The sequence below is a fragment of the Polypterus senegalus genome, chromosome 12 (genome assembly GCF_016835505.1).
Source record: "Polypterus senegalus isolate Bchr_013 chromosome 12, ASM1683550v1, whole genome shotgun sequence".
Taxonomy (NCBI): domain Eukaryota; kingdom Metazoa; phylum Chordata; class Cladistia; order Polypteriformes; family Polypteridae; genus Polypterus; species Polypterus senegalus.
This window is the reverse complement of record NC_053165.1, coordinates 123,064,430-123,088,869: the sequence shown is the minus strand read 5'-3', so window position 1 is coordinate 123,088,869 and position 24,440 is coordinate 123,064,430. Positions and strand designations below refer to the sequence as shown.

The 24,440-nt window shown below is 37.6% G+C and overlaps 1 protein-coding gene across 1 annotated transcript in view; it reads right to left on the bottom strand.

The window, feature by feature from the left end:
• Nucleotides 1–3,678: 3,678 nt before the first annotated feature.
• Nucleotides 3,679–24,440, bottom strand: part of LOC120540514 (cation channel sperm-associated protein 2-like) — a 36,348-nt gene continuing 15,586 nt past the window's right edge. The window contains exons 9-10 of the mRNA XM_039771356.1: nucleotides 4,502–4,601; nucleotides 3,679–3,805 (exon numbers count right to left, since the gene is read on the bottom strand). Coding sequence (XP_039627290.1) covers nucleotides 3,679–3,805; nucleotides 4,502–4,601 — 227 coding nt within the window. The remainder of the gene's footprint in view (nucleotides 3,806–4,501; nucleotides 4,602–24,440) is intronic.

The following is a 24,440-nucleotide window of genomic DNA, read 5'->3' as shown; positions in this document are numbered from 1 at the left end:
CATGATTCCCTAGGTCACTAGATTAAATACATCCTAACCCTACACAAAGTTAACCTGATCAACTCCTAGAAAGTGAATACCAGTCTTTAAGGCTCTGTAATGGCGCAAAGGTGCAAGGATTGGAGCAGACAGAGGGAAACACATCATGGTTTATCTGGAGCAACTCAAGGTCTGCACTGAACTCTGAAATTGATTCTAGGGCTAAACCGGAAGAGACCACAGGAAGAGGATTAAAGCCACCTCTGGGTCAAAAGTTAGGTGGTGTGGAGTTGGAAGAAGTGAAAGAACCATTACTAGGCTAGTTGGTGGAAGAGTGGCCAAAGTGACAGAAGGAGAGATGACAAGTAAAAGGGAGCGTTTTGGTGTTTGGGCACAGAACAGAGATTTGGGAGAGTGGACAAGCCACCCCATATATGGATAGAGGCACTGACAACATATTGTATAAGGAAAGTCCACACTGGCTTCAGGTATTTGTTTTTGTCTTTATATTATTTTGTCTTTTGTTTTACCTTCACTTTATTGTTTTCCTACAGAATTTGCTTTTGTTATTATTTTTTGCCTCTTATAATTCAAGGTTGTGGGAAGTGGGTCTTTCTAATTAACAGTAATACAATATGCAGTTGTGAACTTGTTATTTTAATGAATCAACTGCTTTTGTATGTATGTTCTAAAAACTTTATACTTGTATATAGGAAATTAAAATTCTAATGCACATTGCTGCAATCTAAAATGTAATGATAAATACTGAGAATAATAATTGAAAAGTAACAATTTGCTTAGAAATTGGTAATGCAAAAGTAAAAATGGTATTACTTGCTTAAATGCTTAGTTAGTTATGCATTTATTTAACACATGGTATTATATACATGATTGTAGAGCACATTCATGTCTCCCTGCAAGAATACGTCTTATGTAGCACTGGCATTTGTACAAGCTGTTAAGACATATGAATTAAAATAGAGACTGATTGAGCAATTTCTTTATTTACATTATAAAATTTGTTATTTAAAGTGTTGTATGGAAATAATTGTCATTAATTCTGTTGCCTCGCAAGGGCCGTTTTAGGCACATACAACCATTTCTTTTTAAATATCCACAAGTTTGAAAGAGGTACTTGATAAATCTGCCCACTATCACCAATCCTTTTTGTGTCAGCTATTGAGCCATTACTTGTTCGTCTCCAGAAGAAGCCAGAGATAATGGGGATTATCAGAGAAGAACTCAAATAGAAAATGCTATTTGCAGATGATGTTGTGTTTTTTACATTTTATTGAATCTATTAAAAGCAAGTAACATTCCATACAAGCAAGTCAAACTTGACAAAACTAAGTTCAAACCAATTCCCCCATGAGAAAGCGAGCAAGGCCAACAGCCAGAGTAAAACTTTAAGAGTAAGAAAAAAAGAGATATAAAATAATTAAATCCAATTTAAATGCTTATTCTAAAATGTTATTGATTAGATTCTGCCAGGTTCTAAAAAGTTTTGAACAGATCCTCTAAGTGAGAATTTAATTTTGTCCAATTTCAAATAGTATAAAACATCAGTTACCCAATTACTTAAAAGAGGAGAGTTAGGATTCTTCCAGTTTAGCAAAATAAGTCTGCGTGCCAATAGTGTATTAAAGACAATCACAGTTTGTTTGTCCTTCTCCACTTTAAGCCCATCTGGAAAAACAGCAAACACAGCTGTTAGTGGATTGGGAGGGATTGTGACACCAAGGCTGTCTGAAGGGTATTTAAAGATTTTGGTCCAGAATGATGTTAATTTGGTGCAGGCCCAAAACATGTGACCCAGTGAGACTGGAACTTAATTGCAGCATTCGCATACTGGATCTTGCCCTGGAAACATTTTGGACAATTTTAAACAAGGCAGATTTGCTCGATGATGATGATAGATGATTTTATGTTTAATAATTGTATGCTTTGAGCATATAGGGCTTGAGTGAATTGTGTGCATGGCTGCCTTCCACTCCTTTTCTGAAAGATCCCAATGTACTTTGGGATCTTTGAAAGCAATGGACTTCAAAATGTTTTTAAATATTACAGAAATGCTGTCTGATCACTGATCAATATTTCTTCCAGATTTTGTTTAGTAAAGTTTCTAATTTGGAGGTAGTGGAAAAATTGTGTTGATGGAAAGTTAAATTTGAAGTGTAATTGTACGTAGGACATTATCTATGAACAAATCTGTGAGTAATTTAATCTTGTATGTTTTCAAAATACTTTATTAAAAACTGTGTACATTTGAGAGGGTGAAAAAGGTGGTTATCATGCACAGATGCCACAGATAAAAGCTTCTGTATCTTGAAGTACTTCCTATATTGATTCCATATTCTGAGTGAATGAAGTATAATTGGGTTGTTAGTATATTGATGATAACGTGTTTACTGGAGTACAAAGCAAGGACTATAAAAAAGTACTGCAGGATTTTATTTCTATTACAGACCAAGCCTGTGTGTGTTCATCTATTTGTGTCAATGTCCAGGTTTTTATAGTTAGGTAGAGCCATGCCACCTTCTGCCTTAGGTCTATGTAGGGTCGCCCCTTGGATGCATGGATATTTTGAATTCCAAATAAATGAGGTTATGATTGAATTTAATGTCTTAAAAATGATTTGTTAATGTATATGGGAATGCTTTGAAATAGAAAAAAGCTTAGGAAGGATATTCATCTTGAAAATGTTAATTCTTCCAGCTAAAGAGAAATGAAGGGTAGACCATTTATGCAAGTCTTGCTTAATGTTTTCCATGCAGACAGCAAAATTTTGTTGATAAAGAGCTTTATGTTTACTTGTGATGTTTACCGCTAGGTATTTACTCTGATCTGTGATGATAAAAGGGAAGGTATCCAATCTTATATTGTGTGCTAGAGAGTTCACTGGAAAGAGCACACTTTTATTCAAATTATTTTTGAGTCCAGAAATCTTTTGAAATTCTGCTAGTGCTGCAGGCACAGTATTTTGTGGATCTGATATATACAATACCATATCATCTGCATATAGATATTTTCTGTTCAAATCCTTCTCTGATAATCCCCTTTATCTCATAACCATTTCAAAAGTGAAGTACCAGTGGCTCAATGGTGATTACAAATAACAGTGATGACAGGGGGCATCCTTGTCTAGTACCACATTCTGAAATAATGTTGTTAATACAAACTGAAGCTTCTGGACTGGTATACAGTAGTTTGATACATGCCCATACAATGTTCAGAACAAACCCAAATTTCTCAAATGTAGTAAAAAGGTAATTCCATTCAATCATATCAAATGCTGTTTCTGCATCCAATGATAATAATATCTCTGCGGTGTTAGGCTTTGTGAGTGAATATATTACATTAAACAGGCGTCAAAGATTGGAAGCTAAGTGTATGATTGTAATAAATCCACTTTGGTCTTGTGATATTACCGAAGGAAGCTCTTTATCAATACTTCTAGCTATCATTGTGTTTCATTTTTAACTATATTTGTAAAAATATTACACACTTAAAAGCATTAAAGGGAAAGTGTGATATACAAATGTAGATTTATTTTCTTCTTGTATATTTTGTGTGGAACATAGTATTTTGTTCTCATATGAACAAGAAGAACACCTCAGCCACAATGACATTTGAATTGACAGCTACATGAGTAAGTTCCTGTGAATTATATATATTTTTTATGTTTACACACAGTTGTCATTAAATCATATTAGTCTTCCTCATGCCTAGGTTGTTCTTTTGAATCACTGTAGACTCAAGAGTCCAGATTATGAAGGCATAAATAAATAAAAAATACCGTCCTGAGATGCTCATTTTGCTCCTCCTCCTGCAAGAAAAAAAAAAACACTTATATTGGTCAAGGATTTAATATAGCATTTTGTTTATGCTAAAAACTATGCCAGATCATTTTGGAGAACAGTACTTAATCAAGTACTGATTTAGACTCAAGTGGAGTACAGACTACGGCAGTGATCCTATTTAACTACTAGTATACAGTATATTACCTAATTTAAAAGATCACTGTTTTTACTAGAAAATAATAAAATATTAGTGATGGCATCACAATGACAATTAACACATATCATTATGTATAATGGCTGACCCTGCACTCTGACTCCCTAAGGTTATGTGAAATTACAATTTCCCCTTAAGAATTATTAACAAAGTATATCAAAATAACAAAAACAAAAAACAAACAACATAGGCAGTTCATTCATTCATGACAACCACGTAATGAATGAGGTAACCTCCCAGTACTCCAAATGCAATTTTTAACACAAAGCAGAAGAAAAGCCATCAAGCTTACAATAGTTTGCAAGATTAAAGTCACCACCAAGGTACAAAGAGCTGCTGTAAGACCCATAGAAACCCTTTGAAGAGGTTTTAGAGCTACAGTGGCAGGAGGAAAAAAATCCAGTCATAAGATAGCATAACTAAAAGCACAGTGTTATACTGTATGTAACAAGTTAAAATGGCAGCTTTTAAAGGAAAATGGAGCAATGGTACAGAACTAAAACTTTACCTATTCAGAGCTTCCACTTTAAACTGATCAGCCTTTAACTGTTCTTCAATCTGTTGAAAATCTTTCATAAGCTCATTTCTTATTGCTTGAAAGTTGTTCACTGGAAAAAAACAGAGTTTTCAGTTTGGTATTAAGTTTTAACATATTATTATATAATATGGTAATAAATAAATATACTTTTTTTGGGGGGAGTTTTTTCTTGTCTTCTTAGAGAGTCAAGGCTGGGGTGCTTTCAAAATACAGGGCCTGTTAAAGCCCACTGAGACATTCCTTGTGTGATTTTGGGCTATACAAGAAATACATTTTTGTTGTTATTAATGTAAACTTTCTGCATGTTCATTTTGAGAGCTATACTCTGAAGTAAATGTGTCAGCACAGCATCAGACAGTGGTGAATGACCATCTACTGTAAACTACACCTTTCCGCTATCATATAGATTCTAAAAAACCCTTAAAACCTCAGTTCCATCATGCCTTCCAATGGTACATGTGTATTTTGCAAATTATTAAGCATGTTTAGCCCAGATTTTTCCACTGACATTTTGGACAGTATGAAAGGATTTGTGTACAGAGAAACTGAAAGAACTAACAACTGACTTAGTTTTCTTAGATAATTTGCGCATTTCTGATTTTGCCTCAGTCTCTAATTATCCAATTGCGGTTAAAAAAGAAGTATCAAAACATATAACAAGTTAAAAGTTAAGACTCTTTGGCATTTTGGATCAGAACAAGTTCTCAGAACTAGATAGCACACTTTTTGCTCTTCTTAATTACTGTAGAGCATTGGAAAAATCTTGCAAATCCTATCTACCTAATCTCATCAAATCAAGTTTTTAATGCCCCTAAAGCCCTATTCTCTAACACACCTCTTGGTAATATTTTTGAATTGTCTATGGTTGGGTATTTGAAGAAAAACTTAAAACAAGTTTCCAATTGTGTTCTTGTTTTCCAGTTGTTTTAAAGTAGTGCCCTGGATCTGCTGTATTAATTCCTTTCATAACTTTAAAAACTTCAATCATGAAGTCATGATGGAATGTTGCCATGGCCCACCATGTGATTGTATAACTCAATTTAAAAGCCAGGTAAAGAAAGTTAGTGTAAGGACTTTCATTTTGTGTTTTGGAGTAAAGTGATTATTTTTTTATTTGCTTCTTATGATTTCTTAGGTAAGTTCTGATTTCAGAAATGATTTCTAGAATATGCTTCCTCCCAGCCGCTGTTATTATTCTGACAGCAAAATAGCAAAAACAGATCTACAAACAGAGGCTAGAACCTTGACTGGCCTGTCCAAAACAGGTCTCACTCTGTAATGGCCGACTCGCTCTCCAAAACCGGCAGCTACACCACCAAGACCCGTGGCCTGGCAAGTTGGGGACATTAGACCTGACAAGCCATACTTTTTCCAAATATACTTCCCCCAATCATCGATCAAAAATAAGCCAAAAAAACCAAACAGTATGTAAAATAATAAAGTGAGAATATATTAATAAAGAAAGAAATAAACAAACACCAAGCAATATATACAGTCATATGAAAAAGTTTGGGAACCCCTCTTTAATTCTTTGGATTTTTGTTTATCATTGGCCGAGCTTTCAAAGTAGCAACTTCCTTTTAATATATGACATGCCTTATGGAAACAGTAGTATTTCAGCAGTGACATCAAGTTTATTGGATTAAAAGAAAATATGCAATATTCATCATAACAAAATTAGACAGGTGCATAAATTTGGGTATCCCAACAGATATATTACATCAATACTTAGTTGAGCCACCTTTTGCAAATATAACAGCCTCTAGACGCCTCCTATATCCTTTGATGAGTGTCTGCATTCTGGATGGAGGTATTTTTGACCATTCTTCCTTACAAAATCTCTCCAGTTAAATTTGATGGCTGCCGAGCATGGACAGCCTGCTTCAAATCATCCCATAGATTTTCGATGATATTCAAGTCAGGAGACTGTGACGGCCATTCCAGAACATTGTATTTCTCCCTCTGCATGAACGCCTTTGTAGATTTCGAACTGTGTTTTGGGTCATTGTCTTGTTGGAATATCCAACCCCTGTGTAACTTAAACTTTGTGACTGATGCTTGAACATTTTCCTGAAAAATTTGTTGATATTGGGTTGAATTCATCTGACCCTCGACTTTAACAAGGGCCTTAGTCCCTGAACTAGCCACACAGCCCCACAGCATGATGGAACCTCCGCCAAATTTGACAATAGATAGCAGGTGTTTTTTTGGAATGCGGTGTTCTTCTTCCACCACGCAAAGCGCTTTTTGTTATGACCAAATAACTCAAGTTTTGTTTCATCATTCCAAAGCACTTTGTTCCAAAATTAATCTTGCTTCTCTAAATGAGCATTTGCATACAACAAGAGATTCTGTTTGTGGCATGAGGGCAGAAAGGGCTTCTTTCTCATCACCCTGCCATACTGATGTTCTTTGTGCAAATTGTTCTGAATTGTAGAACGATGTACAGATACACCATGTGCAGCAAGATGTTCTTGCAGGTCTTTGGAGATGATATGTGGGTTGTCTGTAACAATTCTCACAATCCTGTGCATATGCCGCTCCTGTATTTTTCTTGACCTGTCAGACCTGGGTTTAACAGCAACTGTGCTTGTGGCCTTTGTGAAAAGGTGCTATATAGCACCTGACCCAGCACAGATTCACACTGAGGCATGTGGGGAAATAACAAGGCTTTTTATTTTTCTTCCCCTGTGGGGCACGTCTTCCCAATGAACCCCACAGATATAACACAGTCCCAAAGCACCTCAATACCAACACAGCAATCCTTCCACGGGCATCACCACTCCTCCTCTCAGGCAACCTCTTCCTCCCGATTCTGGCCTTGATTGGAGGGGCCCTTTATACACACCCGGATGAGCTCCAGGTGCTTCCTGGCAATCTTCCACCGGCACTCCTCAGTGTGGCAGAAGTTCCGGCTGCACACCCGGCAGCACTCTAGGTGTCCTTGGTCCTCTTCCCCCGAGCACTTACGGGTGTGGCGGAAGTTCTGAAGTCCAGGGCTCCAAAGACATCAGGGCTCCCCCTGGCGGTGACCACGGGTCCCTACAGGGTTGAGCTTCCAAGCTCTGTACCTGTGATCCCCAAAGCCACCAGGGTGGTCGCCCCCTTGTGGTCTGGAGGAGGCAGTCCTCCTGGGTGTCCCGGCTAGGTAACAACCCCAGCCACTTGCCACACCTTCTATTTCCTATTGTTTTCGTCCGTCTCTGTAATGAAATGGCGGTCTAGTAGAACAAGATTTTTTTTTTTCTTGTTTCTGTCCTTCTGTTTAAATAGCAAATGATCAGATGCAGGGGATGGAATTGACAGGACCAATTATTGTTAGGGACCAAAGTTCCACAGTGTTATCATTCCCCCATTGTTTCCAGGGGAGCATATTTACATAGACACACACACCATGTAAACAGGACAACGCTACGAAAGATGGGACTCCGCACAAAATACATTTACAATGACATTAATCATGTAGCACTGCTACAACTCAAAGGCTTCAGGTTAGGCTAGGCCTCAAAATGAAAAAAAACAGGCTTTTAAAATTCAAAACTCACCAAAAAGTCCCAAAAAATAGCAAAAGCCCTAAAAAACGTGAGTGACCATAAACCTCCAGCTTATTCACAACAGGGCAAACAAAGGATCTTTGCAAATTAAGGATTTATTCCTAAAAAAATAAAATAGAAGGAAAAGCTTGAAAGAGCAAAAATAGGTTAAAGGGGTTGCCTAACAAGCAGTCTGAGTGCAAACAAGTCCAAATTCATAAACTAGAAGCAAAATCTAATGACAGAAGTAAATTAATTCCAAAAAAAAAACACCAACAACAACAAAACTAGAAATACTCACAAGAAACCTCCTCATACACTTTTAACGAACTTCAAGAAACTCACTTCCCAGTCTACTCCATCCACATAGTAGAAAATGATTACCACATAGAAACAAAATGATAGATAAGTAAAATTGTCATGGAATACATAATTAGACAAATAATAAAAATAAATAACAATATTAATAGAAACAATTGGAATAAATTCATAAAAAATGAACAAAGAATATATAGAAAATAAATTTAAACGTAAGCCAGGGTTAAAATATAACAGTCACTAGTCATTTAGATGTCGAGTCTGGTAAGTAGGAGACAAAGCTTCACCTTGCACCTCATGCATAACGCTGTGTGTAGAATTTAAACTAAACACATGGTGTATGGACAAATTTGTAAATGTGCGTATGCACAAAAAAATTCAGATGCACAAAACCATGTGTAAACCAACTTCCACACACTTCCCAGTCAGCGTAAAATGCAACACACATGCATGCTCCTGCTGACCCACCCCAAGTCCTCCCAGAATTTTGCATATTTGACTATGTAAATCAATTTAAATGGTCCTTTCAGTTTAGTGTTTTATTAAAAGACAATGGCAAAAGCGCAATAAAAAAAATAAGAATTTCACTAAAGGCGAAGTGGAGGTCCTACTCAGTGAAATGAAGGCAAGGAAAAGTGTGTTTTTTGGTGGCTTATGCAGTGGCATGAGTAACAAAAGGAACTTGATGGAATGACACTCAAAAGTTCAAGTTCAGAAAGTGCCTGAAATAAAAAAAGAAGTGGTCAAATGTCAAATTTGACGTGAAAATACGAGTAGTAGCAACTGTCTGAGTATCATACGGAAGCATATTAGGACACAGAGAAAAGAAAAAAAATAGGGACACAGTGAAGAAAAAAGAGGTTGAAACATAGACTTTAATCTTGAAATTTCCATTTTAAAAATTAACATTGTCAGATTTGTTCATTCCACCATTCTTAAGAAGACAGTTTAGTGAAGTTCTGAGCGCTGTTTATGACATCAGTTTTCACGTTAAGCCTTGGCGAAGATATGCCTGTAAGTTTCTCTTTTAAATAATTATTTTGTAAATGTTTGCTAAGATGTTTATCTGCTACAATTAATTGGTTTATTTATAATGTATGTTTTTATTGATTGATTGTTTGGCATGAGTATTGTACTGAAAGCACCCTTTGCATTGTGTTTTGTAGTTTTACAATCAAGAATGAAAGATTTATCAGTAAAAGACTCACTTTGAGCAAGAGGCGAGGTTACTGGAGTTATTGTTCGCTATCTGTCTAGGTTTGCACGGACATGCAATTGCGAGGGCAGAATAGCATGCATTAAACATTGGGGTACAGTGGCGCAGCAGTAGCAGTGAGCTGGTGACACGTCCAGGGATTGCTCTTGCCTTCCCCATCCAGGGATTGTTCCTGCCTCCTGCAAGATGCTTGTTGGGACACAAACGACCCTTGATGAAATAATTTATTGCAGCAGTACTGTATTTGTCAAACGTACCAATCCCCAATTCCTGCCCTCCCATTTTCTTTCTTCCTGTAACCATTGGCCACAATATTAGCTCTGTATTAAGTGTAAAATCAGCTGTAAGCTTAGAATGCTGATTCTTCAAAACTTTAAAGGAACATTGAAAAATCTTTATAATACATGTTTAATTATTCCATCCATCTATCTATCCAGGGTTGCGATAGTCCCAGCAAGCATACAGCACAATAGCACTGCTTTGACTCTCTGTGCCAACAGTATGCAAAACCAAGCATAAACTTGCATACACAAGGGGGAAAGCTGCCAATCTAAATACCAAGTTTAGTTTTTACACATCTCAAAAGTATGCATGGAAATGTTTGTATGCAACATTTTTGTGTGTACACACCGTTTATACACGAGGCCCCTGGTGGGAAGAAATAAAACCAACGTAATGCAACGATACAGAAGGTGACAAAGAGGAGTGATACTACTGTGTTTGTGGTGGGCTAGTGCAGAAGGCTCTTCACCTAGCAGACAGAAATAAAAATTCATCACCCAGTGGGACAACTATTATCTTATTTTTCTTGAAGTATTTTGTAAATTTTTTTTCTTGTATACATTTTTTTGCATAATACTGTCCTTTTTTGTATATTTATACTATCAGGACCAGTCCAAGATATTTCACAGCAGATCTGAATGACAACTTATGGCCCCTCAGTGCTTCTAACAAATAATTAAAATGGCTGATTTACTTGCTGTGACATTGATACAAAGGAAAGAAAGATGGCTAAAACAAACAAATAATTTTACACTAATGAAAATCACTGGCCAGCAGTTGTCTGCATTAATGTAGTTATAATGAGGAAATGTAGTACACTTATATGTTGAGACCTGAAATTCAAGACCTTGACTTTACCAATACAATACAATACAATACAATTTATTTTTGTATAGCCCAAAATCACTCAAGAAGTGCCACAATGGGCTTTAACAGGCCCTGCCTCTTGACAGCCCCCCAGCCTTGACTCTCTAAGAAGACAAGGAAAAACTACCAAAAAAACCCTAGAAGGGAAAAAAATGGAAGAAACCTTGGGAAAGGCAGTTCAAAGAGAGACTCTTTCCATTTCGGTTGGGTGTGTAGTGGTTGTCAAAAAGAAAGGTGTAAATACAATACAATACACAGAACAGAACACAAGTAATCCTCAATACAATATAATATTAAAATAAAAATATATTTGTTTTATTATTAAGTTACGAATCAAGCCAGCAATCTACAAAAAATACATTTGAGACAAGTAGGGCTTTACTTGACTCAAAATACGAGTCATTACCACCCCTAACTCCTCCACTGCTACCCAACAGAAAAGTTTTTCTTAAACTATAGTAAATAGCAGAATGGCAGCAGATTGCCACATGATTGTGTAATAAAATTGTCTGGGTTCGTCCAAACTCAAATTCTGTGCCAACTAATATACTTCCCTCTATTCATCATACTTATTGCATAGCATATAAACAATGGTTTTGACATTGCATAGAGAAATGACTGACCATGAAAACATGAATAAGAAAGGGGGAGAGAAGAGAGAATGACACTGACAAGCTTGTGAGGTGAAGGGACCACAGTACAAGTATGAAATGTTAAAAATGGAAATAATGGGTGCTACACAAGCATGAGACAATTTTCAGGGTGCTGTAAGGTTGTGTCAAAATTGTTAAGGTATACAGTACAGATTGCCATGGCAGTGTTGTATACTAAATTCGGTTTCAGTGACCATAGGCGGCAACTGGTTAGTGCCTTATCACACATTCACAGTTATGTATTCTAAATCTGTAACAGGGGTGCACAGAATAGTCTCTACAATAAAGAATTCCTTGTCACACTATTTTAACGTGATTGCAATGTTTCAATTTACTGATAGTTTGAAGAACTTGTTTTTCTTGTACCATTAAGAACAGAAAGAACACCAGAAAATATAAATATAAAAAGGGTGAGATGTTCAGCATGATGTCATTAAGTAACATTAAACTTTTCAAACTGGACTTTTCACAGTATTCTTTATCAAGATTTATCCTATCACCTGTATACAAATATTGCATAACTTTCTATAGGATCATTTAGCTAAGCTACTTCTTTATTCAGTTTATTCAGTTTTTAATGAAAACTATGAAATGCTAAACAGTTTCTGAAGTCATTAGAGTAATATGTTGTAATGGTGGATTAATTATTTTTAGACTACTATATTCTTTATCTAGTGCCATTAGTTAAGCTGCTAAGTGGCAACATTTTCTATGTTTTCAAAAATCATCATATCCTTGCACTTTACCCATTATAAAGAAGGATATATTTCTCTCGGCTTTACTAAAGTTTATGCAAGCTTTTTCACCTCAGGAAATTATTTCCTGTTTTGAAAAATGATTTTATTGTTGACTATATTTTTGCTTTTCACTTTTCTCTTTTAGTAATATGAATGTGAGAAATATGTGTTTTTATTATATGAGCATTGTTTTTAATCTATGTATGGCTTTGCTATCATTATGGCAATGATCCTCTTATTGGGCTTAAGTATAGTACCAATTTTCTTATTTGGATCTTCAGATGAAAAGCTTAAGAACCCCTGTAATAGAGAAGTAAAGAAGTGCATAATAATCTGTAGCCCCACCCTGTACTAGTACAACTAGTGCTGAATTTGCACAGAACAGAAAAGAAACAAGACATGTGGTGCAGCTATAGCACAGCCCATCAAGATGGCAAACATGAGTGAAGGAAAATGTCTGGAGCAGCAAACCTTTGACTGAAGAACATACTCTAGAAAGTTGTATGTGGTGTGTGGTTAGCAGAGGCTTGGTTGCAGCAATACAGATTGCAATGAAAAAATGTTGAAATTCAGTATGTCCCCCATTTTCCTGACTGTAGAGTGCAATACCTTTCAGTGCTGTGATGTAAGATTGAATGGGGAGAGAATGAAGTTTATGTGTATCTGGACCACAAAAAGGTCATGTGCAGATCTAGTCCAGGTGCTTTACTTCTCAAAACTCTTAACTCAATTCGGAAGAATTTTTCAGTAAAGTAGGGAATTAAATAGAGTGCTGTACAGTTTTAAAAATATATTAGGAGATGCTCACTCTGAACCATATTCCAGGAAGAAAGGGACATTAAAGAGGGGACAGGAAGAGGAAAACTATGCACAAGGAGGGTTGTCACATGGGCATGAGCAAGATAAGCTCTGAACTGTTGATGATTGATTTGCTTAAGCAGGACAAAGGTGATGGCAAAGTCTGTTGCCAACAGCACAGTCAGTCATTGATGGGACTGTTCAGCAGGCTAATGATGTTTTCTAGGTATTGATAATGGGCCTTGTACACCACATCAACTGCAAAACACCAACCATCTGCATAAGCCAGAGCTGCACGATTATTGAGACAGAGCTTGCACGCAGTCAGCATATCTGCCAGACCAACATGTGATGAAAAGATTTTTGTTTTGATTTGGATTGACTGCAGGAATTGTTGCAATCTGTGGTGAAATTACAAAAGAACATTGTTACTTAGCACTACCACACTATCAGTACCTCAGACACATATATGAAGAGAAGAACTTTTGCTTCGATTTGGATTGGCTAGATAAATTGTTGCAATCTATGGTGAGATTTTGAAATATATCAACGCACTTACACAGTCTGGTGGATTCCATTAAAAGGTGAGATACTTTTTGAATGCATTAAGCAAATAACCAAGTAACGCTTCAGTGCAGGTTGAAATTACCTCTGCCAGGAAAGGAGAAAGGATTAGAGAAGCTACAATAAACCTTTCATTGTACAAAAAATGGTTCCAAGTGGCTGTATTCTTAAAAATGTTAGATTTTGTTGTTTATACAGAGAGAGACAGTAAGGGAGTAATGTTTATATCCACCCAAATAGGTGATTCAACATCTATGGCTGTTAAGAAATTCACACTATGGAAAAAGGTTTCTTTTATAATAAATGAAAGTTTTTACCATAGTTTGAATGTTCCCTTATAATAAAGACTTCAGAAATCTTTGTATCTATCAATTTAGTTATAGAGTGTAATGAAAATTAATATTTCAAATGTTGATAATTGTTTGTACATTTGTCATTTATGAATTAGTGACCTAAAGAAAGAAACAGCTTTCATTAAATAGGTCATTGTAAACTTGCCGAAGTTTTAGGAATGCTATCAGTGATAGGAACTTTTTTGTTAAATGCTTGAGAGAGTTTAATTTGTGGTGGGGTGGTTACTGGAGTTCGTTAATCTAATTGCAACCAGTTTAACAAGAGGATTCTATGCTGTTTTTGTTTTCTGTGGTTTTCAGTGATACCTATTGCTTATTGCTCATCAACATTTGAAAAACATCCATTGGAATTTAACTCAATGGCAGACACGAAAAAACGTTAATAGTATTAATGTGATGTGCAATCTGATTGAATGACAAATGCAATGCACATTTCTTTGTTATATGCAAAAAAGAAGAAAAATCTCGGGTTGCAAACGTATGCGAACTGCTGCATTTAAAGATGCCAAAAAAGCAGTTTTTATGTGGTTCAGTGATGCTCGTTCAAGAAACATTCCTATTAATGCGGCACTCATTCAAGAAAATGTGAGGTTTTAAAACTCTCTTGGGACCTCCATCAAAGGGACAACATGCTGTGAGCCTGCTGTTTCCCTGCCCCAGCAACAGATAAACAATCTTACACAGACGCGACAATCAAGCTTCGGCACGCACTTCAGCGTGACATTCCCATTGGGTGGGATCCCAAAAGAGCTCAGAAACCTCACAATATGAAGAAGAAAAGGATGATTCGGCTTCTGATTGATAGCTGTGCTGCCCACAACATGCTTCCGCATTTAGATAATATTCGGGTTGAATTCCTCCCACCCAATTGCACAGCAGTGCTTCAGCCATTGGGTCTGGGCATCATTCGCACCCTGAAAGTGTATTATCGCAAGTAAATGCTGAGAAAAATTCTCGTCAGCATAACTTGTACACGGGCGGAAAGGTGCCGCAGTGGGTAACGCTGCTGCCTCGCAGTTAGGAGACCCGGGTTCGATTCCCAGGTCCTCCCTGCGTGGAGTTGGCATGTTCTCCCCATGTCTGCTTGGGTTTGCTCCGGGTACTCCGGTTTCCTCCCACAGTCCAAAGACCTGCAGGTTAGGTGCATTGGTGATCCTAAATTGTCCCTAGTTTGTGCTTGGTGTGTGTGTGTGTGTGTGCCCTGTGGTGGGCTGGGGTGTTGCCTGGGGTTTATTTCCTGCCTTGCGCCCTGTTTTGACTGGGATTGGCTCCAGCAGACCCCCATGACCCTACAGTTAGGATATAGCGGGTTGGGTAATGGATGGATGGATAACTTGTAGACAGGAGAAGATTAAAATAACGCAAAAGAAGCTATTGAAGCTGCTTCTATTTCCAACATCCTACCTTTGTGAGGCAGCGTTTTCTGCAGTGACAGCAACCAAAACGAGATTACGAAGTAGACTGAACATAAGCAACACACTTCACTTGTCACTGTCTTCCATTGTCCCCAGATGGGATTGTCTGGTTGCTGGAAAACCCATTGATTCTGTGTTATGGTAAGCTGTATAATTTCTATTACAATATTATAACTTAATAATAATAGAAATGTAATGTAAATTGTGTATAAAACGAACCCGCCCCTAATCCAGTCCCAAAACCCCCCCAATGGTGCTGGCTTATACAGCACCCAACACTGCACATTTGAGAGAGTGGCCACATTTAAATTTCTTGGCAATAACATTTCTGAGAATCTCACTTGAGCCTACAAAATCACAGACCTGGCGGGGAATGCCTGGTATCATTTGCATCTTCTGAGAAGGCTGAGGAACTGTGGCATGCCAAGCAGTATCTTCATTAACTTCTAGAGATGCAAAACTGAAAATATCCTCACCTACTCCATCACAGTCTGATTTGGCAACAGTATAGGATGGGACCACAAGGCTCTATCTACAACAAGTGGTAAAATCAGCACAAAATATCATTAGAAAAGCACACCCTGCACCAGAGTTCTCAGGAGGGCCCGTAACATTATTAACGACACAACCCAACCAACATACACTGTTCATACAGCTAGAACAAAAAAGCTGAAAGGCAGTTTTCTCCCTTAAAACACAATCCACTGCCCCTCCCCTCAGCACTGCAGGCTGGCACTTGTCTGGAGGATGGAAGGCTTTCTAGAGACCATACAGTATACCTGCAGAGCTTACAGTGAATCATTTATTTATTTGCATGTGCCCTCTTACTTCTGTTTTTTTCATTTTTTTGCACCTGACGTGTTCTTTTTTATTGTTTTGTATTCTTGTTTGTTGCTGTGTATCCTTGTATATTAACTGGAGGACACATTAAATAAAGTTGAATTTCTGGCAATGAATCAAGAAAGCCACTTTGTACCACGACACCCAATTAGCCATGATTTGTGACAGAAAACTAAAGTATTCACTAAAGTTTGGCATCTCTGCCTCATTAACTCTCTCTGCCATCTTCCATCCATGAAGGAAGAGAAGTCCAGCTCTCTTGGTGACCATAGTCAGACAGTCCATCTGACAGTCCATTCAAAAATCATGCTGGATCAAGACCCATTCCAGAAAATGCCAGACACTTGGTAATCTCTAATCAGGTTGTTTTATTTTGACCCAACATTTACCTTTGTACTTTGTCCATTATTTTGGGCATGTTACCTGTAATGCATCCATAAATATACCACTTTCACCTGCCTGTTCTTTAATTCTGTCTTATTGTTTGTGGTTACAGATGTAAAAGGAAGGGGTAAGTTCTGAATTACAGGCACCGGACAGCATGGTAAGAGTATGACGTTTGAGACATCTTGTTAAGGTCTACTTAATAAAGAGCACAAGTGGGAGAATAGGGTCACCATAGGACACTAGAATGAAAAAATGTAGAGTGTCTCAGAGTCTACTACCTGGGTAAAAGTTATGTATGATGAGACCGTCATGTAGGATAACAAGGCATCTAAAGGAAAAAGGCCAGTCTCTGTCTCAAACATGGATATCGAGGCTCATGAAACAATACCAGAGTTGTGATGAATGAAGAATGTGAAGATGAGAAAGATAAATTGACATCCCCTTTAGCTTGTAGAAATGTGTGAACAGATAGTGCCCTCTGAGGGTAAGTGGCGCTTTGAATGGAAACGCAGGCCTCATCAGGGTCTATCAAGAATCCCCCTGTCCATTTATGTTCCTGTTCATTTGCTAATTCCTTTATCTGTTACTCTGACCAATGTGTTGAAGCTGACGGAATGTAATTGTTGTAGGATGTTCAAGTGGGACTAGTGCTGTATGAGGAAGAGAGAATTATAAGATGGAGCATGGTCTTACAAGGCCCTAACAGCATGAGAAGTATAGACAGATAGTAAAATACTATAGGGAGCTGTAGCTCTTACATTTTATACATGTGCAGAAGAAGATACATCAGAGGAACTGAAGAGAACAAAAGCTATTTTAGTAGAAAGTCTCCAGATTTCTATAAGGCAGCAAGTTCATATTATATGAGTACTGATATATATTGGGAGGACTGTCTACCTAGTGGTTTCCATGGTCTTTAAAGTAGATCTGGGGTTCAGGGTTACATGAACAGCATGTGGTGGCAAGGTGAGCTCTGGGAAGATTTCCCAGATCTTTCCAAAAACTTTCCTTACCCCAAGAGTCCTCTTTTCTAGGGGCTGACTTAGGCTGTTTCATAATTCCATTTTGTTGTGGTAAATAATAAATTTTTCTGTAAATTTTCTTTTTCCTGATACAGTGTAGCATAGTAATTTCAATTTAACTTTTCTTTGGTTTGTCCACTTTGGTTTTGAATTAGATATTTTTTATTTAACCTTTTTTTTTTTCTTATCACAGAGCACAGAGCAGTGGCATCTCCCACAGGCACGTAGCCCTTCGCAAGCACCCGAGCAAGTTCACCTGAGGTAAAGCTGGCAGCTGACCAGTAGAAATAACTGGCAGTGAGAAATTAAAGTCGATCACTCAGTGGGTGGTGGAAACTTAAAGCCGACGGTCTCTTAGTGATTCAGCTGAACACGGAAAGCGCGAAGCACCTATAAAAACGGCAAAGATGACTTCAACACTTAACGTAAGTTCTATCTGCTCTCTGCCCATCGAGGGCACGTTTATATGTTGTGTGTCCTGCAGTAGGTACAGCTCAGGTTTTCCGCCGACAGTGCAGATAGCTTCACCTGCCAAAATGTTTAGTTAATTTAGAGTTGGTGGGAAAATACGCAAATTGGAGGACCGCGTTAGGAATCTGATAACGATTAGGCAAACCGAAAATTGGATTGATTCGGTTTGTTTAGACAATTCGGCTACTTCTGATTCGGCTTCAGTCTCTCCAGGCCCCACTGTAGTCAGTGCAGGCCGAAATCAGCAGCACCAATTCAGCCACAGGGCGAGTGGGTAACAGTAAGACGGGGGTCTAAGAATCCAAAATTTAGTCGCCCAGCACCCAGGTCACCAATTCGGACCCAGAACAGATTCTCAGCTCTCCTCAGCGTGCCTGTGGAAACTGAGAATAATAAAATGCTCATAATTGGCGATTCCATAGTGCGGAATGCTAGAATTCCAAACTATGTTAAACCAGCAGTTAATGTTAAGTGCCTTGCAGGGGCCAAGATTTCTGGCATAAGCCGCATTGGACCGTGTTGCCGACGATGAAGTATCTACCTTATTGCTGCATGTCGGCACTAATGATATTTATTTACAGCAATCTGAGGTATTAAAGCGGAACTTCATCTCTATGCACCAAAGCTAAAACAAAATGTCGGAATTTAATTGTATCTGGTCCCTTACCAAGATTATATAGAGGGATGTGATTTATAGCAGATTGCATTCCTTTCACTGCTGGCTAGAAACCTGGTGTGCAAATAAAAGCATAGCATTTGTGAACAATTGGGATGATTTTTGGGAAAGGCCTGGATTTTTCAGAAGAGATGGTCTTCATCCTAACTGGAGGGATCTTATGTATTATCCCAAAATATGGCAGCAAAACTGCCTGGTTGAATGATTAGAGCACCATCCAGGCCGCAGTCATGTGATCTTAAATCACAGGCTGTTGTTTATCCCACCTGTTATTTTCCTGAAGCTGTTACCCATAATCCCTGTTGTGGGGCATCCAGTAAATTTAGTCTTGATACAAACCATAAATTAATTGATAACCAAAAATAAGGTGTATAATTAGACCAAGGGATAAAACCAGACCTCCACCAGGGGCATCTGTAATAGAAATTTAATTCAAATTAAAACAAAAATATATCAGCAGTTCAGAAAGAACCATGCAGTTTTAAATGCTGTTTATTGAACATTCGCTCTCTTGGCACTAAAGCTGTTTTGGTAAATGATATATATTAAGTACAAAATCTGATCTGTGTCTTCTTACTGAAACCTGGCTTAGTAAATGTGACACTGTTCCCCTAGCTGAGGCGTCACCAGATGGATACTCGTTCCTTCATAAGTCTAGAGATTCTGGTCGAGGAGGAGGCCTTGGAATAATTCATTGTAACAAAATGCAAATCACTCTAAAAATTTAGGCAACTTTACATCCTTTGAGGCATTCATTTTAAATATTAAAACAGATTCCAACACAATTATAGTGCTAGTCTACAGACCACCAGGGACATATTCATTGTTCATGACTGAATTTAGCAACCTTCTGTCTGATTTGGCTATAAATTATGATCACGTAGTTCTGATGGGGATTTTAATGTACACATTGATGTGGAAACTGACACTTTTAGCAAATGTTTTACTTATTTGTTAAATTCAGTAGGATTTTGTCAGATTGTCAAAGGTCCAACTCATAATCATAACCACACATTAGATTTAATTATAACTTACAAAGTTGAAATTCAAAATTTAAATATTACTCCATTAAATGTAGTTATTTCCGATCACTTCTTAATTACATTTGATTTAGTTCTGCCCATGCCAAGCACTCACAGATTAAAACAAAGACAGTGCGACATCTAGATTGTAATTCTGCTTCAAAATTTATAGATACCTTGAGTAAGTCGAGTGTAATTGTGGAAAACCATTTAGATCAGTTAACATCAAATGTAAACGTGGAAAACAATTTAGAACATCTAACATCACATTATAATGTGACCTTGAGAGATGCTCTGGACACAAAAACAAAAGTGATCAAAGCACATAGAAACTCTCCCTGGTTTAATGAAAACACTCGCAATCTTAAATTAGAGTGTCGAAAACTGGAGTGCAGATGGAGAACAACAAGCTACATGTCTTTCAAATTGCACGGACAGAGAGTGTAATAAATATAAAAAGCCCTCTTTAAAGCTCGCTCAGAATACTATTCTACATTAATAGATAGCAATAATAAAAATCCTAGGGTACTTTTAGAGCAGTGGCTAAATTAACAAATGGGAATTCAGATCAACAGTGCAAAATACCAACAGATATTAGCAGTACAGACTTTATGAACTTCTTCAATGAGAAAATTAAAAATATAAGATCCCAGATCTCAGCATCACAGTACAAACCAAATACTAGCTTAGCAGACCCTGTCTCACATTGCATTCAGCACTTTAATAATTTTAATCCTGTAACTGAGCAGGAAGTCTTAACTTTAATTACTAAAATGAAGCCCACTACTTGTTCCCTAGATCCAGTGCCAACAAAACTATTAAAAAGTGCCATGGATGTTCTTGCAGCACCTATTCTAACCATTATCAATAGTTCATTACTGCATGGCACCGTACCTGATGCACTAAAAGTGTCAGTCATTAAACCATTACTTAAAAAGTCAGACCTAGACCCACACATACTAAATAATTATAGGCCTATTTCAAATTTACCATTTCTCTCTAAAATACTAGAAAAGTAGTCGCCAGTCAGCTTCAGTCACACCTTACGCATTACAATTTATTTGAGAAATTCCAGTCTGGCTTTCGCACTGGTCATAGTACAGAAACGGCACTAACACGGGTTGTAAATGACATTCTGATATCCTCTGATGAAGGAAACTCCACTGTAATTATGTTGTTAGACTTAAGTGCAGCATTTGACACCATTGACCATTCTATTTTACTGCACAGGCTAGAAAATGATGTTGGGCTTCCTCAGGCATAACCAGGATGGACGCCCCCTCGCGGTCTGGAGGAGGCACAAGCCCTCCTCTTGTCCTCCTGGGCGTCCCGGCCGGACCCCACACGGGATATTCCGGCATCGGGGCGCCGCCTGGCGGTGGCCACAGGTCCCTACAGGGCTGGGCTTCCATGCCCTGTACCCGAGGCCCCCAACATAACCAGGACGGACGCCCCCTCGCGGTCTGGAGGAGGCACAAGCCCTCCTCTGGTCCTCCTGGGAGCCCGGCAGGGGACCACACACTTTACATGCTTCCACTGGGATCTCTCATTAGGAAACATAATGTTAATTTTCACTCGTATGCAGATGACACCCAGTTATACCTTTTTATTTAAATCAAATGAAGTTTCTCCGATGTTGTCTTTAATTAGTTGTGTTAGTGAATTAAAGGAATGGATGAATGAGAACTACTTGTCTTTAAATACAGATAAAACAGAGATGTTAATTGTTGGAGGGAATGACGCTGATCACAACAATATTTTGTCGTCATTTAACTCAGTTGGAATCCCAATTAATTTTACTGTTTCAGCTCGCAATCTAGGAAGTATCTTTGATTCTAGCATTTAATTTAAAGCACATATTACAAAGTTGTCCAAAACATGTTTCTTCCATCTTAAAAATGTTAGGAAATTAAGACGCTTTCTAAATAAACAGGATTCTTAGAAATTAATTCATGTATTTATCTCTAGTAGGATTGCCTACTGCAATGCAGTGTTCACTGGCTGTTCAAACTGTTCTCTATACAGCCTCCAGTTAATCCAAAATGCGGCTGCAAGAATTGTTACAAGAACAAGAAAATATGAACACATAACTCCAGTTCTTAAATCCTTACAATGGCTCCTGGTTAAGTTTTGGGCAGATTTCAAAATCCTCCTTCTAACATATAAAGAATTAAATGGCCAAGGTCCGACTTACTTGTCTGAACTTATCATGACTTACAAACCTGAGCGCACATTAAGATCTCAAGATGCCGGTCTGCTTAGAATTCCAAGGATTAATAAAATAACAGTGGGAGGTCGAGCTTTTAGTTACAGGGCCCCTAAACTGTGGAATGGTCTTCCTGCTTCTATAAGAGATGCTGGCTGAAGACTCACTGCTTCAGTTTAATATATCCTGACTAGAGCTGCTGATTAACTGTACATACTTCATCTCTGTTGTTAGTCATTAGCACTAAAACATAAGTAACATGATAATTATATTTGAATACTAACCCTCACCTATTCTGTTTCTGTTCTCGGTACTCAAATGTGGCAATTGGTGCCACGGCCTACCTGCCAAGTTGTTTGCCTGCCTACGGTAAAGTCATCCCTGATGGAGGATCGTAGGAATCATGGGAAAGAGGGGTCCTTTCATAGGATTGGCTGGCCCAGCACTGTTTCAGCTGTGGAATGGCCAAATGGGGGAGGCAGCTTGATGGATGAGGTCTCCAGGACTCCAAAAATATCCAAATCTTATTATGTGATATCTTCTACTGTTAAATTCTGCTCCGTACTTCTAAAATTTTTATTTTTATGCTGTATTAAGGATTTGTTCTGTTCTATGTATTGTATTGTATTGACCCCCTCTTTTGACACCCACTGCACGCCCAACCTACCTGGAAAGGGGTCTCTCTTTGAACTGCCTTTCCCAAGGTTTCTCCCATTTTTCCCTACAAGGGCTCTCAGAGAGTCAAGGCTGGGGGACTGTCAAGAGGCAGGGCCTGTTAAAGCCCATTGCGGCACTTCCTGTGAGATTTTGGGCTATACAAAAATAAATTGTATTGTATTGTATTGTATCATTGCATCACCACTTTGTTGTTCATGGGTGCCACTATTTTGTTTATTGGTTGGTAAGATTCTGCTATTCATCTATTTCAGAAGTTGCAGTACTTGTTATCATCAATGTGTTATGAACAGATTTTAAAAAGACTGAACCAAAATTTGTTCTTTTGAGAGAAAAAAGATCAAGAAAAAGAAAACAAGCTTTCTGCACACAAGCAGAAATTGGAAGCAAGAAAGGCAAACTGAGCAGGTGAACTAAACCATAATGGGCAAGAAAGAAACAGAAAAAAACAGAGTAAAGAATTCAGGAACCAAACTAATTAATAAGTGAATTTTACCTATGTAAAATAAACTGAAGCATGCACGCCATTTTTTTTAATTGTCCCAAAGCTAAGATGCATTGCAGTCTATGCCACTGCTTTATATAATTTACACTTGATGACACATAATAGCAACCAGTATGGAAATGCATTCACAATCTGGCTGTTCCATGGGATAATACTGCAAGATGATGGCATGAAGTGTAGAAAAAAAATCACAAAATGGCAGCAAAATGATATAATTGGGAAAATGAAAACAAATAAAATAAAAAAACAAACACAGTCAATTCTTGTTATCTGTGGGGAATTTTTTCTTGAAAATCCCTATGAATATAGAAATTGCAGATACTGAAGCATTCAACTTATGGGAAAAATGGGACCAGTTTCTGGCATGGGAAGCTGACTCGTGAGGTATACTTATTTATAAACCCTTTAAATATTTTGAAAATGTTAATAGTTTTACCACTTCATACTGCAAAAACAATCTCTCTCTCTCTCTCTCTCTCTCTCTCTCTCTCTCTCTCTCTCTCTCTCTCTATATATATATATATATATATATATAAAATGCTAATGTCTGTCTGTCTGTCACATGATTATGTGCAAACGTATGGGGCTACAACCTTGATCTTAATCTTAATTGAACACTTATGATCTTATATATTCTACAAATTAAAAAAAAATTAATTAAATTAAATAGCAACATGATGGGCACTGGTGGGCAGAAGAGTTTATTGTGTTTAAAACAAGGTCCCTGCCAGCCAATCTACTGATAGTCCACTAGGACACATTACATATGTGTTTACAATTCATAATCAAGTGTAAATTGTTATGTTTCTAAATGGCGAGAGTTCACTCTTATTTATATCTGGCCTTTTGTAGCATTTTCACTAGTGTGAAAATAAACACGATTTCCTAACTTGTTGGTATTTTGATACACTCAGGTATAATCTTTTATGCCATCACTATTGTATGATTGTTTTTCTCCTGCTGGTTAGTTTTTTCAGCATTTTTAGATTAATTTACTTTACCAGATTTGTTGGTTCCAATGTAAGTTGTACCAGTTGTTTGATCCACACTATCCCATAAGAAGCAGCAGCATCCTATAAATCTGTATTCTTTTATTCTAAACCATGGACCATGTACTTAACCTCCAGACATCCACTTTATCAGTTTTGTTTAATTGTTCTTCACCCACCTCATTAATTTTGTCTTAAAGAACAAGCAGAAGACCATGATTTGTTTTAATATGGGTAAAGACATTGGATCTTTCCTAACTCCAGTGTTCCAACAAAATCAAGGAGTTAGGAGATTTTCAAATCCTCCCTATTACTCTGGAAGAAGGTGTAAGTGGCTTGACAATTATATTTCTGGGGCTGCCTCACATTTTGTAAGTGTT